Source organism: Carettochelys insculpta, chromosome 1, assembly GCF_033958435.1.
Source record: "Carettochelys insculpta isolate YL-2023 chromosome 1, ASM3395843v1, whole genome shotgun sequence".
Lineage (NCBI taxonomy): Eukaryota > Metazoa > Chordata > Testudines > Carettochelyidae > Carettochelys > Carettochelys insculpta.
The window spans coordinates 311,693,211-311,707,779 of record NC_134137.1 but is presented as its reverse complement, the minus strand read 5'-3'; the positions used below and the strand labels follow the sequence as shown (position 1 = coordinate 311,707,779).

At 45.1% G+C, this 14,569-nt stretch overlaps 3 protein-coding genes across 3 annotated transcripts in view; 2 read left to right on the top strand and 1 right to left on the bottom strand.

Moving 5' to 3' along the window:
• The window catches only part of CCT2 (chaperonin containing TCP1 subunit 2), a 29,125-nt gene extending 28,280 nt beyond the window's left edge, over positions 1-845 (top strand). Inside the window, exon 17 of the mRNA XM_075013024.1 lies at positions 418-845. The gene's annotated coding sequence lies outside the window, so the exon portion shown is untranslated. The remainder of the gene's footprint in view (positions 1-417) is intronic.
• Positions 517-14,569, top strand: part of LOC142022802 (cathepsin E-B-like) — a 38,339-nt gene continuing 24,286 nt past the window's right edge. The window contains exon 1 of the mRNA XM_075013034.1: positions 517-640. The gene's annotated coding sequence lies outside the window, so the exon portion shown is untranslated. The remainder of the gene's footprint in view (positions 641-14,569) is intronic.
• LRRC10 (leucine rich repeat containing 10) lies at positions 990-5,116 on the bottom strand. The gene has a single exon (XM_075013042.1). The coding sequence runs from the start codon at positions 4,238-4,240 to the stop codon at positions 3,377-3,379; it is 864 nt and encodes a 287-aa protein (XP_074869143.1). The 5' UTR covers positions 4,241-5,116; the 3' UTR covers positions 990-3,376.

Sequence of the window (14,569 nt, the reverse complement as noted above, 5' to 3'; positions counted from 1 at the left end):
TCCTGCAGTTATACGCAGAAAGCTCACTCTTGGAGTAGTAACACAGGGTTAAGATCTGGCTGTACATTAACCATTACAGCTAGAAAGAAAAATAATGCAGTTGACATTTAAAAGCCAAGCTGTTTCTGTAATAGTCAACCTGCTTTATCAAATGTCTGCTCAATTCTCACTGCTTTAAGTGTGTAAGCCATGAGATTAAACATTTAAGACTGGTACCGAAAGGTAGCACACATGATCTTCTAGCCAGCTTCATTTTAGCTGCGGGTTGTAAAAGGAGAATCCCAGCCAGTTATCTTAAGATGGCATATCACATCTTCAGACTTGTCTCTCTAAGATCTATCTAGAAACTAATGATGATGGAATCTCTATTCTATTCACACAAGTGTCTGATGCTGCTTTCTTTTTTATATCTGTCAGAACAGGGTATCTTCTGCACTTTCTTCCATATGAAACTGAACTGATTCAAGAGGCTACTATTCTCTTCAAATTGCTGAGACCCACCTTTGTAGTAGCCTACAAGAAATCACCTTACCCCGCTTGGGGTGTCTCCCTTCTACTATAAGAGAAACAAATACAAATGCTATGGATTTCCCACTGTTTAGAAATCTGCATTGATTTGGTTTGTTCTACTCTAAGAAAGGTAATGAAGTGAAACTAAATGCTCAAGTGCAAGATTGTGTGCATGTGCATGAATTTTTTAAATATGTATACTGTAAAAAGTTGCCATTGTTACTGTCTAGAACCAACCTTGCACTTCCATACTTGTAATGGTTTTCACAGAAGGGAAAAAAGCGTGTCATTTTATATAGAATTCCCTTAGGTACTTATTGAAGCTGTAAAGCTTGGCTTTAGGCTAATCTTCTAATTTATTTACTCTGCGTGACTTTATCAGCATATCAAAAGATGATAGTGAAATAAGTGATTGACTGTTGAGTTGTGGTTCTAGTAATTTTACATGACTACCTGAAGTCCCACTTTCTGACGTCTGTATTAAACCTACCAATCTATTTACAATACAGCATTTCAAAGGGTTAAATTGGCCAAAATACGCGCACGGACATTACTTTCACCAGCGGTGACTGATACGTGTTCGCAGTAACAATCAATCTCACCAAAGCCCCACTGCAGCTATTTGTATATGCAGTGATTTTGGTTACTTAGGCTGGGAGTCATAAAGATGGGTAAGAATCTAACACCTGTAAATAGCTCTTGTGAATCCCAGCCTTAGTATCCGTAAGTTGCAAAGCCGGACACCATTTCCTAAAGGTCAAGGGGCCACAATTAGAACTATGAGGCACAGTCACGATCCTGTATTGCTCTGAAACTTTGAGGAGAGTAGTGATCCCCCTGTGACTTCCTACTGTTCTCTGGAGGGGAGAGAGGACATGGAAATGTAGCCTTGGGATGGGGCTGATTTAAATTCTTCATTTAAAAAAACATTGTGGGGTAAGATTTAGGGAACATACTTTCAATTCACAAATAATTTCTCCCAACCCTCAACGGCCACAGGTCTAAATTATACCAAAAGAGCAAGACTGCACCCAGCTGAATAACAAATTGAAAAGTTTCTTCCTAGGGCAGCTAGTGAACTGGTTAGTCTAGAATCATAGATGGCAGAAAACCAGTACTGGCTGAGTGTATTGCAGTGTTACACAGGCAGAGAACAAAAAAGTTGCTGTTTCCTACCCAGTAATACGATTTCATGTTTGCTGCAAAGAAGCCCCACTTAGACCAAACAGAGAGTCACGTTAATTCAAATGGAAACAAATAGCTAGCATCTGTCTCCACACGTAGCATGCAAATGTTACTCCCTTTACTTCCCTAAAGAAATGATTGGTCATTTGGCAGAACAAGGTTTGACCAAAAGGCTTTAAGAAAAGTAAACCAGTTAATTCCAGAGCAATGCAATTTACCCCCTGCTTGAGGCACGGGAGTGCAACTCTAATTCATGCAGTAGAATAGGAAGCAGACCAGGTGGGTCTAGTCAGATCCGAACCCAGATTTAACTTTAATAAGCCAGCAAGTACTAATGGAGTCTCCACTTGCCAAATATTCTTCCAAGAATGTAAATGACATTAAACAGACTCTAAATCAACCCCTTTATGGGACGTTAACCATCATATTTGTGTATTGTACTGAAAGATGACAGAGACAGGTAGCTGTTCAGGTCCAATGAAATCCCATTAGCACATCAAGTTTGGTGCTGAGTATAAAAAGGTACTGTAAATCCAAAAGAATAGCCACTCCAGTATACCCTTTGTAGCTGTAACGTCAGCCTGCAATCTGTGAGTCTAAGCGGTACCACAGGACTTTTCATTTTTGCAGATACAGACTCACATGGCTCCCCTCTGATACTTACCCCATTTTGAGTCAATTATCATTACTCAGGACAACGCTTAGCACATAATGTGCCTTCTAAATTAAAGGCGCACAAGCATCTGGCAATTAAGTAAATTTTCAAGTGTGGTAGCAGAATTACAGACCTCAGTTGTGCAAACATTAGGAGCAGCCTCAGTGAAGGCAGAAGCTAGATGTAGGGAAGCATAGGTGTGTTCTCTGGGTTGGGGCAATGTTTTAACATTACACCTTAATATGCAAGTTTTTCCCTGCCAGTTCTTACAGTTTTCCAATCAGCTTTTCCTCAGGAAAAAAAAAAAAAAGCAATTCCTTTTGCAGCTTTGAAAACCTGATCTCCCCGACTCACCCCACAAAGGGGGAAAGGACTCTGCATGTAACGCAGACAAAACCAAACCAAAGAAACCGCATTCTCTCTCTGACTTAGTCCATTTTGGGTGTTATGTGGGGACAGTCAAGCGATATTTGCTACACCCTCTTTCCAGGCAGAAGAGGGCGTTTTGACAAGCTGGGGGGATCCCTTTCACCCTTTGGATAAGAAGCATTTCTTTTGCCATATGTTACAAGGGGGGCCTGGCGACTGGGAGTGCTGCAGCATGGGTAGGGTAGGAAAAACTCACTCTGTCACGCTTCCTTAGGTGGCATTTGGAATAAAAGGGATTTTGCTAGCTGCAAATCCATTGTGTGACATCAAAGGGTCGAGCTGATGTGTTTTCCACCTGCTTATTCTACACTGGAAGTGCTGCCTTGTAGTTAGGAGTCTTTGGGGTTCAGAGGGAGAAATTTGTTGGCACATCGATTTAAATAGCTACGCCAACTAACTGAGCACGTGCAGGTTGCCAAAGGACCGTGGTGAGGAACAGTCTAGGCACCAGTGTGTGCAGGTAACAGCTGAGGGACCAGCGGTGAAGAAAGCTCTGCTTAGATGACAGGTTTGCTGTAACAAGCTGGGGGTGCGCAAATCGTGCACAGCCAGAGTTGACAGGCCCAGATGGCAACTTGTCAGCTGCCTGGATGATCCTCAGCAGGGCTGCGGTTGCTTCTCAGGGCCAGGTGGCAGGTCCTTGTTGTCGGTGTCCTCCTCCCTGCCTAGACCAGAGCGCTTCCTGGGCTCGGGGGTCTCCTCCGCCCACCTCCCCACTCTGCGCACCCCCTGGGCTACCTTGGGCGCATTCCTGCAGGGGTTGTGATCGTAGATCACCAGCTTGAGGCCGGGGAGGTGAGCCAGGCTGGGGAAGGACCGGATGAGGTTGCGATCCACGTCAATCACCTCCAGGAAGGGCATGTGCAGCAGCACCGGCGGGAAGTCGGTTAGCAGGTTGCCAGAGAGCCAGACGGTGCGCAGCTCCTGCAGGCAGCTCAGCCGGGCGGGCAGGGTGCGCAGCGCGTTGGAGCCGGCGTGTAGGGTCTTGAGGCGGCTCAGCTCGCACACCACCTCGGGCAGCTGGCTCAGGCAGTTGGACTCGAGCCACAAGGTTTTGAGGTTCTGCAGGAGACTGAGGTCCTGGGGCAGGTCGCAGAGCTTGTTATTGCCCAGGTAGAGGATACACAGCTGCTTCAGTGAGCACACCACCGGGGGCAGCACTTTAAAGTGGTTGAAATCTAAGGCCAAGATCTGGAGGTTCTGCAGCTCTTCTAGCTCCGGTGGGAGCTGGTGCAGGTTATTGTCACTCAGGTACAACTTGACCAGATTCCTGAAAGAACAAATGTGCAAGGGGAATCTCCTCAGCTGCCTGCTGCTCAGATCCACCATTCGATCAATGGGCATCTCTTCCAGGTCTCGCAGGAGGTATTTCTGGCAGTCGTTGGATGGGATGAAGGCAATGATTGCTCTCAGGGTATTGCCCATACTGAAACTGTCTGCACTGAAAATCACTGTGCCCATGAGGCACCCGGAGCATTGGGAACTCTCCCTGGTTTGTACTCTGCACACTGTCCTGCTGGTATTTCCTTCTTCCCATTATAATGCACTGTTTACATGGCAACAGTCATTAATCTCAAGAGGTCTGAAATGTTGCTGATAACCGAATGAGTGCTTGGTGATGGGAAGTGCAGACAGCGGGACTTTTGGAGAACAGGTCTCTCTCACACACAGGGGAAGGAGGCCATCTTCCCTGCAAAAGCTGTAAAAGTTCTAAAACTGCATGACACTTGACCAAAAATAGTTTCTCTAATGCTCCTTGCCCCCCTGTAAGCATAGCCACACTGTCTGCACGGCGGGCATCCGCTCTGGGGATTGGCTCAGGAAAGTAAACATCGCTGAAGAGTGAATTTTTAAACTTAATTTAAACTAAACATTTAATCTCGCAGCAGACTGAGTGGGACTGTCAGATGTAATCGGATTCTTGTTTAGAAAACCTGTCAAGTCTCAAGTAACTTTCCAGCCCAGTGGCACTTTTATGGAGTTACTTTGTGAGGTGCCAAATACACATTTTAACAGTGTGACTGCCACCCAATAGCCGTCTCACCCATTTCCCACACATACTTGGCGAAGTGCTCTTCAGCTGTGTTAGTATTTACTTTCTTAGTTTAACTGCATTTACTAGAGCTGCTGGGGTTCTTAGCTTGCCCAGCCTGTTCACTAAAGTGCAATTTACTTATACTGCCTGAATTAGAGTGACTGTATTTCCCTTTGCCAAATATGGGACACCTGGTAACTTTGCTCAGACTTCAGTGAGTTCAATGGAAATCAATCAGACCTATGTGGTACAGTGTTCAAAATAACATTGTTTACTAAGCAGCCGTTTAAAAGACATGTTACATTTTTATAACTAGAGGTAAAAAAATTAAAGATATATATTTGAACGGAACTGAAGTTAGCCAGAAGTTTCTGACGGAGAATGCTACATGCTCATGGGTTCTAATGCTAAAGCTTTCTTGTCTTGCAATGAGGGGTATGACATTGCAAACTCAACACTTACCAACTGTAACCATGTACACACTGCGGGGAGCTAGGAATGCAGCTGCAGCCCTGTGGGTGTGGCTCCCAGATGCCCCATGTCACAGGGAGCAGGGAAGGGGGTTGGTTGTAGCCTTGCCCTAGGGGAGGGGCTCTCCAGCTGCAGCAGCAGCTGCCCTGTAAGGGGTTGCCATAGGGTACAGTGGGGAATGGGTCTACCTCTCCGCCGGGGTCTCCCTGGCTGGAGGAGGAGCTGCCTCAAACAGAGGCACCAGGTCTCCTTAAAACCTTAAACAAGAAGTGAGTGGGGAACACACACTATCCTCCCTCCCCTGCAACATATGCTGCCTTACCATACGGCAGGGCCCCAGGCTCCCGCTCCTGCTGCTGCTGCCTGCACAGCTGGCCAGTCAGTGCGTGCTGTATGTGTGCTCCAGCCAGCACCTGGTATCTGCAACTGCAGCCGTGCTGACTTGGGGGAAGGGCAGCTCAGCAGGGGTGTGATTACCAGGCAATTAGCTCTTTTGTTAAAATAAGTTGGGATGACTGAAGCTGATGACTGAAATACTGGGCTGTCCTGGCGAAAATGGGCTGGATGGTCACCTTGACCTGAATTCCATATACAACACTTTGACCATCGAAATATGCCCGGGTTAACCTCCTCCCTCTTAGTGACCTTGCCACTGACTGCCAGTGTCAGTGTTACTAGCTTTATGGTAAGAGACTTTAGAATGAAGTCAATGGCTATGTTTTTTTGTATTTAAATATGGCCAGTTCTGGGATGATTTGTAAGCAGTAAAATCTGCTTTAGATACTACCTCTGACGAGCAATTGCCTGTCACGAGTGACTACTTGTGGTGGGCCCAGATCCACCACTCTCTGCCAGGCCACTCTTGTATGCGATCACTTTTGCTAATTCTGATGCATAGAGGAATGTTCACTACGATTTCTGATTCTGATGCACCTCCCTACAGCACCCATGATACTCAGTCTGCAAACTTTGGTGCATTGCATCCATTCACTGGCAGAGGCCTTCCAGTCTTTAGAGGGCATCTCTATAAACTCTTTGACCTCCTGAGTGATGCTTTCTACAGAACTTGGGTTTTCGAATGTAAAAAAGCATTTCTAACAGCTGGAGTTGGATGTTTGCTTTGCTTTCAGAACACATCTCAAATAGCAGAATTTGACCCTTTATCTGCATCAGCTGTGATCAAGGAAGCCAAGGGAGGTGTGTAAGGTAGGCAAGGGAAGGCATTGCCTACACTCCTGCCTTCAGGGAAGGCTGTGGCTGTGGCATGGCAGCTTGTCTCCCCAGCTGCCCTGGTAGGCTGAGGTCTGGTGTGTCAGGGGTCCAGTGGGAAGGAGAGAAGGTTGCGGAAGAGGAGGGGCCAAGGGGCAGAACCTTGGGGTGGAAGGGGTGAGGCTGGGACTTGCCTTCCCTAGCTGTGCCCTCACCCACCACCCATAAAGGAAGACTCTTTTCTTTAAATGGTGTACATGTTTCCAGTAGTACCTTCAATGTGCTAGGTGCTGTACAAACTCAAAAGGAGTCATGGTCACTGCCTTGAACAGTTCCATGTGGCAGTTGTGAAGAAAGACAGGACAAACTAAAGATAGGGCAGATGGGAACAGCAACAGTGTCCTCATAGAAAATTGATGAAGCGGGTCTTTGTCCACGAAAGCTTATGTTCCAAACTATCTGTTAGTCTATAAGGTGCCACAGGACTTCTTGTTATTCTTGAAGATACAGACTAACGCGGCTACCTCTCTGATACTCATAGTAAATGTTTACATTCTGGACATGCAAATTCTGATTGATCCTCCTTGTCGTTGAATGTACTGTTCTGGCAATTCCAAATTATCCCACATGAACTTCATACAGTCTGTAGCAGGGATTTGAATGAGGAAAGAGCTGTCCTGAGGTCCCTTCCAGCCCTATGATTTTATGATATGGTGGACCAGTTCTTGAGGCATGTTCCATGCAGTCTGGGTGCTATGAAAGAAGGCCTGAAGATGCTGATGGGAGAGACAGGTAAGTGACACGCTGAGGCTGGCTTTGTTGGCAGAGCACAGTGGATGCTGGAGGGTCAGGGTGAGAAGAAACAAGACAGAGACTGATAAGATGGAATGGGCCCAGTCATCCGGCTCTTGAAGGCAAGGCTTTCTGGATTGAAAAACATTGTCTCAGACTAGCACACTGGACAATGGCAAAACATATGATGTACCATACGCATGGCAGTACCACAATAGCTGTGGCATTCCAGTGAGCAACCGTCACATGGTTGCTGCATTTTTTACTACACAATGCTATGCAGTAGTTCAGGGAATCTATGTAACTAGCATAGCAGCACCATACTGTCAGCACCTCTCTCTTTCTCAGCAATTGGTGTGGAAATTAGAAACTTTGATTTTATGAAATCCCTTTAAGGTGAAATATTTTGAGGTTTCCTCAGCCAAGCATTTGTATTTTAAGTTGTCTTATTAAGGCCCCTCCTGCCAAAATATTTCTTTGATTATGTCCATCAGAGAATAGACTACTGTATATATTGCTGTGGTTGGCATACAACACTTTTTTTATTGGTGTCAACTAGTGACAGCTGAATGACAGAAAATACATTCATGATATAATTATTTCCATGGTGATATAAGGGGTTCAAAGACTGTGGTGACCAGCGAGATATAAAAACCTAGGTACTAACTTTTCAGGTATCAGCATAGTTTGTTTGAAGCGTAACTGTCCTTTCACTGTAGCGTGGAGAAAAGAAATATCTGTATCTACTGTATACTTTTTGTCTTTTTGGCTTGGCATTTGTATATGAGAGTCTAGGTTTATATATTTTATAGAGTATTTAAGGAAGCTTTTTTCTTTTAGTTTTTAACTCAGTGTATTATGGGAAAACTCTGGGTTATTGTTTAATCATTGGTATAGCTTATCAAAAAAGTCAGAATGACCTTTTGTTGCTGCATTTTGTGCTTTTGTTGGCAAAGCTGAAGTCTGATTGGAACAAGCTAGTGAAATCACATTGGGGGGAAGGGAGGGAAAGCAGCTCAACAACAGGATGGGCTTTTGCAGGGGCATTAGAAATCAAATAAAAAGCTCTGATTCTTTTAAGCAGTAATGAAGAGGGAGGGCATTTCTTAGCAGCTAGTTGCTGAGTGGAGACGCTGAGGGTGGGAGGCAAGTCACCAAATACTCAGCCAGTCAGGAATTGTCCAACATGGTTATGGCCAATGTAAGATATTGAAGTCATATCTTAAGAGTTAGCCTTACTGACCTCGGTATTTCAGTGAGGCTCCATCCACTTGGATCTTATTACAGGACTGAGGTCATCATCAATTACAGCTCTCGAGTTCTTTGATTTTATATAATCAGCTGTATCTGTCCCACAAACACAAAAATATTAAGAAAATAATTTAACGATACTGTATGTTACCTTGGATCTGGTGTTCTGTTGCTCTTAGCAGTTAGCACCTACAATTGAAATTGGTGGGAAAACCCCCTTTCACTTCAGCAGGAGCAGGGTAGAGTTCTTGAGGCACAGTGCAATCGCAATTAAGGAATCAGGATGTCCTTTTCAGTGATTTCCCTAGGCTTTCATAAAAGCACTAAGCTCCAACAAGACTACATTTTTACCACTGCACACCACAGAAGGTGGTGCTGGCATCTGGCTTCAATTATTTGAGACGAGCAAAGGAACTATCAGGAAGAGGGTTATTCTTAATGGACAATGAGACATGCAGATCCGTGTGGCAAACTGTCAGACTCTTGGTTACTATTGGATTGCTTCTTTCTCTGTGACTGACTTCCCACAATAACTACCTCCCACTGTAATGTGAGAATTGCCACAACTGGGCCTTGTGCATACAGGAGAGAGAACATCACTGGAGCTGGACCAAGACTATAGGCTCACACCTGAGAGAAAAATCACACTGCCAAGTGCAAAACTGAACACCACATTCATCTCTTCAATTTAGCTTTACCTGGAGAACGTCTGTGCACCCACAGCCAAAGTAATCAAGCTAAGACACAGAGACAGTGTGTTATTTATTAAATCTGAAATACCTGATAGATATCATGGTGACCAGGGCCACACCTAGACAGACAGGCAGATAGATTCATGATGTGTTAAGAGTCTAATACCCTCTGAAATCAGTGGAAATATTCCCAATGACTACAATGGATATTGGATCAGGCCTAAGTATACTATGGACAATACTCATGGAATTGCTCTTTGAACACCTAGGGGAGTGTTCTCTTTGTCAGCTGCTTGCAAAGTTACATTCTTAGCTTGGGTCTATACACAATTTTTATACAGATTTAACTCTATTTGTTAGTAAGTATAGTTCAGTTGGTACAAGCCTCTCCTGGGGAGGCAGTTATGCTCATACAAACACCTTGATGTTGGCAGACGTTATGTTTCTAAACAAGCATGGTTGAATCAGAACAAAACCTAAGTGTAGTGTGGCAATGTCAGCCTCGCTTCTGGGCCCCAGCTCCTTGTTCTACTCACAGTCCTGCAGGTAATCCGAGTACTGCAGTCTGGGCCCCACATGCTCTAGCCATGGTTTGGATTTATGTTCCTTGGCTGAAGAGAGCTGAGTAGCTGCTCCCTGGTCTGCCTGAGTTGGGTAAGCAGTCCTCCCCAGCCTCTGGCTGACCCCTGTGGTCATTTGAGGGGACGGGAGCCCAGACACTTCATGTGAGAACTCTTCACTTCCCTTACTGTCTCTGGCAATGCTGGTGTTCTTCTTCTCAGCTACCTAACTCTCCTTATCTGCTGTCACCTCACTCCATCTTCCTCTTCTGCTCTCCTGCCCTCCTCCCAGCAGAGAAGGCTTTTTAAACCATCCAGTGGCAGCCTCAGGTGAGCTCAGCTGGCCCCAACTGATTTATAGCAGCCCCTTCTTAGCTGCTTCCACACATCAGCTGCTCCTTGTTGCCCTAAGGTATTCCTCTGCTAATTAGCCAGGCCGTCTCTTCTTGTTTAGTGTTGCCTCTTTCCCTTTTAAGCTAGCCCTCTGGCCTGACCCTGCCTCTCTAGCTATCTCCTTAGTGGTCTCCAAACAGTATGGCTGATCCTTCTTTCATTATTTTAAACAAAATAAGATGCTACAGCTCACTCTTGACAAATTCTTCGTGAAGGTGGTCTTTGAATTTCACCTTAATCCAGCCAACACCCCATTGTCTTCCTCATATCTCCAAACTTTCAGTTTAGAAACGAGGAGACTGGGGGGCAGGGATATGATAGAGGTATAAAAAACCTTGAGCGGTGTGGAAAGGGTGAATAAAGAGACGTTATTTACTTGTTCCCATAATATAAGAACTAGAGGACACCAAATGAAATTAATGGGCAGCAGGTTTAAAACTCATAAAAGAAAGTTCTTTTCACACAGCGCATAGTCAACCTGTGGAACTCCTTGCCAGAGGAGGCTGTGAAGTCTAGGATTATAAGAGAGTTCAAAGAAGATCTAGATAAATTCATGGAGGTTAGGTCCATATAAGGCTATTAGTCGGGGGTAGGAATGGTGTCCCTGGCCTCTGTTTGTCGGAGGCTGAAGATGGCCAGAGACAAGTCGCTTGATCACTGTCTTCGGTTCACCCGCTCTGGGGCACCTGGCACTGGCCACTGTCGGCAGATGGGATGCTGGGCTAGATGGACCTTTGGTCTGACCTACTAACGGCCATTCTTATGTTCTTAACTTACCTAGAAAAGAGATTTTTTTATGAAGTGGACATCAAAAAGAATATTGATGTAAACAGAGCAAAATATGTCATGAATCTTGAAAGGTGTTTGTGGCTTTGGGGAATAAAGCCTAGGGAGAAGCAATCTCAGTTCAGCGGTTGTCTTGCTAAGACTAAACTGATGGTGGTACACAGGAAAACCCAAGGTTCATTCTGCTATGAGTAAGGCAGTTACAAACAGGCTCTTCAGATATCTGAAATCTGTGAAGCTGTCACGCTTACTACTGTAGTCTGACATTTGCTCAGTACTGTTCTCTCCACTTTAGAGCCAATTTTGTTGCTTGTTTCAAGAGAGAACTCCTCTGATCTTTATTTAAATGTTCTGAATAGTGGCTTTGTAAATAGGTCGGCAAAGGCCTCCATGTTCATTGTGTCTGACTGTTCTAGATGAGGTATGCTCACTTTCTAATAAAAAGGCCTCCCTGCTCCCTGCCCAATGCCAGCCCAACAATCTACCTGGGATCTGAAAGTAAAGCAGGTTTCTTTTCTTCTTGCAGATTGCTACCATTACTAAACATATTACAGACCTTTGATCGTCAGTGAGACTTGAACATTGTGGGTTGGAAAAGACTTCTGTTGGTTCTGAGCAGAAGGAGTAGAATTCATTCCATTCTCTCTTGGCTGTGTTGGCTCCACAGTATTAAAGGGATAAAGAAGCAGAAAAATTGTAGCTGCTGATCTTAGCAGATATGATGGATAACACACATAGCGTCATATCCTATCACATTGAAGTCAATGGCGAAATTCCCATTGTCTCTTTGTGCTCATTCAATTTTTGCTCTGTGTTCATTCAGTGTCTAGATCCACTGGGTTCTGGTGTATGAGTAAGGCTCATAGGTGCTAGGTCAGGGTGGCTAACACCTGGCCTGTAGGCCAGAATTTGGCCTGTGGAACCTTTTCATCTGCCCCATGGAGCTGGCATTGGCGCGATTTTGAAAGCTGGCTGTGGGGCATGGAGTTGGCAACTGGCAGCTCCGGAGCTGCATGTGGCTCTTTCAGGAGCCATTTGCAGCTCCAGATGCTGTTGCCACTGAGTTTGCCTCCAGTTCCCTGCCCTGCCATGCTGAAATAATGGAACTCAATGTAATTGGTTTAAAGGCCAGCAGGGCAGCAGGAAGGATCCGGCCATTAAACCAATTACATTGAGTTCCATTATTCAGCATGGCAGGGCAGAGAGCCACCCATGCTGCCCATGGGGAAAGGGAATAGGAGAGCTTGGGGGAGCCGCACACCCATGCTGAGGAGGAGGTGGTGGCCCGGCAAAGGTGCAGCAGGAGGCAGCAGTGACAGTGCACAGAGCTGCTCTGTGAGGTAGGTGAGGGGGCGAGTTTGGTGCTGAGAGGGATTAAGCTTGGGGGTGGGGCAGTTTGAGGCTGAGAGGCATTAAGCCGAGGGACAGGGGACCGTGGTTTGGGGCTATTTTGTGTTTGGCCCCGAAATATGTAAAAAATTGCCACGTGGCCCCGATGAAAAAAGGTTGGTCATAACTGTGCCAGGTAATATATGGCCCCTTTTCGTCTTGAGAGATAGTGGTTAGCAGTGGTGGTGAGGATCTGTGGCCAGCGTTTGAGTCTGTAGCTTCTCTCATGTCTTATCTATCCAATACTGGATTTGCACTGTCGATTGCAATAACCACATGTCAGTCTATTTCTGAATTCTTGAGCCTGAGAGTTTTTCCTTCCAAGACTCTTTTCCGTAGGTTGCACATACACTGTCGAAGGTTGATGTGCCCTGTCATAGCAATCGTTGCCAGGTATTTCGATCTGATGATGTAGATTCCCAGGATTTTGGATCGATGTTTAATTTTTTTATGGCGTTTTTACATGTATCCTTGAATCTTAGCTTTGGTCTTCCTCTTGTTCTCTATCCACATGACAGTTCACCAAAGAGGATTTCTTTGCGAAGACATTTATCGCTCAGTCTTCTCATGTGACCAAGTCATCGTAGTCTTCTGCTGTTGAGGATCGCTATGAGGCTGGGTATGCCAGATCTTGACAGGACATCTGCATTTGAAACTTTATCTTGCCAGTTGATATTTATAATTCTGCGGAGGCAGCGAAGATGGAAGCTGTTCAATTTTTTCTCCTGGTTCGAGTAGATGGTCCATGCCTCAGAACCATACAGCAGGATACTCAGTACACATGCCTGGTAGATTAGTGTCTTTGTTTTCACTGTCAGCTTAGGATTGTTTCATGCTCGTTTCGTAAGTCTGCCAAAAATAGTAGCTGCCTTCCTGATTCAGATGTTCAGTTCTTTGTCCATGGATAGGTTTGTGGTGACAGTAGATCCAAGGTAACAGAATTGCTGAACCACATCTGTTATCCAGAATGACATTGGGTTGCTGAGGTATACCGTGTGTGAATATAAACCGTTTTCTTCATGCTTATGTCAAGGGAAAACAACTTGCAGGCTCTGGACAGAGAATCAATCAGTGACTGCAGCGTGTCTTCATTATGAGCGACGAGAGCTGCATCATCTGTGAGGAAGAGTTCCCCAATGAGGACTTTCTTGACCTTAGTTTTGGCCTTGAGTCTTGCAGGTTGTAGAGAGAGCCATCTAATCTTGTGTGGAGAAATACATAGCTGCGTGAGTTTTGAAATGCGCAATTTAGTAGAACTGAGAAGACTATGCCAAAGAAAGTAGGGGCAAGAACAGACCCTTGTTTGACTCTGCTGTTCATTGCAAACGGTTCTGATGTGGATCCATCATATTGCACTGTTGCTTTTATGTTTTCGTGAAAGGATGTTATGAGTAGGGTCAGTGGGCAGCCAATATTTGTTAATATTCTGGATAGTCCTGATCTACTAACTCTGTCAAATACTTTTGTTAAGTCCACAAATGCTATGAATAATGGCTTTCCTCATTCTCTGCATTTTTCCTGTAGCTGTCAAAGTGAGAAAATCATGTCCACTGTTGACCTGCCAGCCCTAAAGCCACATTGTGTTTCTGGATAGACCCAATCTGTGAGTTTTTGCAGGCATTTGAGAACGACATGGGCAAATGCTTTACCTGTGAGTCTCAGTAATGAGATGCTTCTGTAGTTGTTGCAGTCACCCTTGTCACCTTTGTTTTTATAGAGGGTGCTGGTGTTTGCATCCTTCATGTCATGTGGGACATCTCCTGCTCTCCACATTTAGGAGTAAATCATAGAGGAAGGGGAAGAGCACAGCCTTGTTTAACTTCAGGACTTCAGTGGGGATTCTGTCGTTTCCTGGTGCTTTTCTGTTGGAGAGAGCATGAAGAGCTTGAGAAGGTTCCTCCTCTATAGGCTCTGCATCTAGCTCAGACATCTCTGGAGGAGTTGGGATGAGGCTGTCAAGTTCAGGGTGTATTGTATGCTCATAGGAATAAAGACTTCAGTAGTGTTCCACCCACCTGGACATCTGCAGTTTTTTGTCTGTGATCACCTGTCCATTTAAATGCTTCAGTGGGGTGACTTTGGTAATGTTTGGTCCAAGTGCTTTCTTCAGTCCATCATACATGGTTTTCAGATCGCCCGAATCAGATGCCTTTTGAGTATTAGAACGCAGATCGGCCCAATACTTGTTCGCATACCACCTGGATTCTCTCTG

What these genes read in the sequence shown, in the direction of transcription:
- LRRC10 (XM_075013042.1), bottom strand. Translation starts at nt 4,240, where the DNA reads ATGGGCACAGTGATTTTCAGTGCAGACAGTTTCAGTATGGGCAATACC.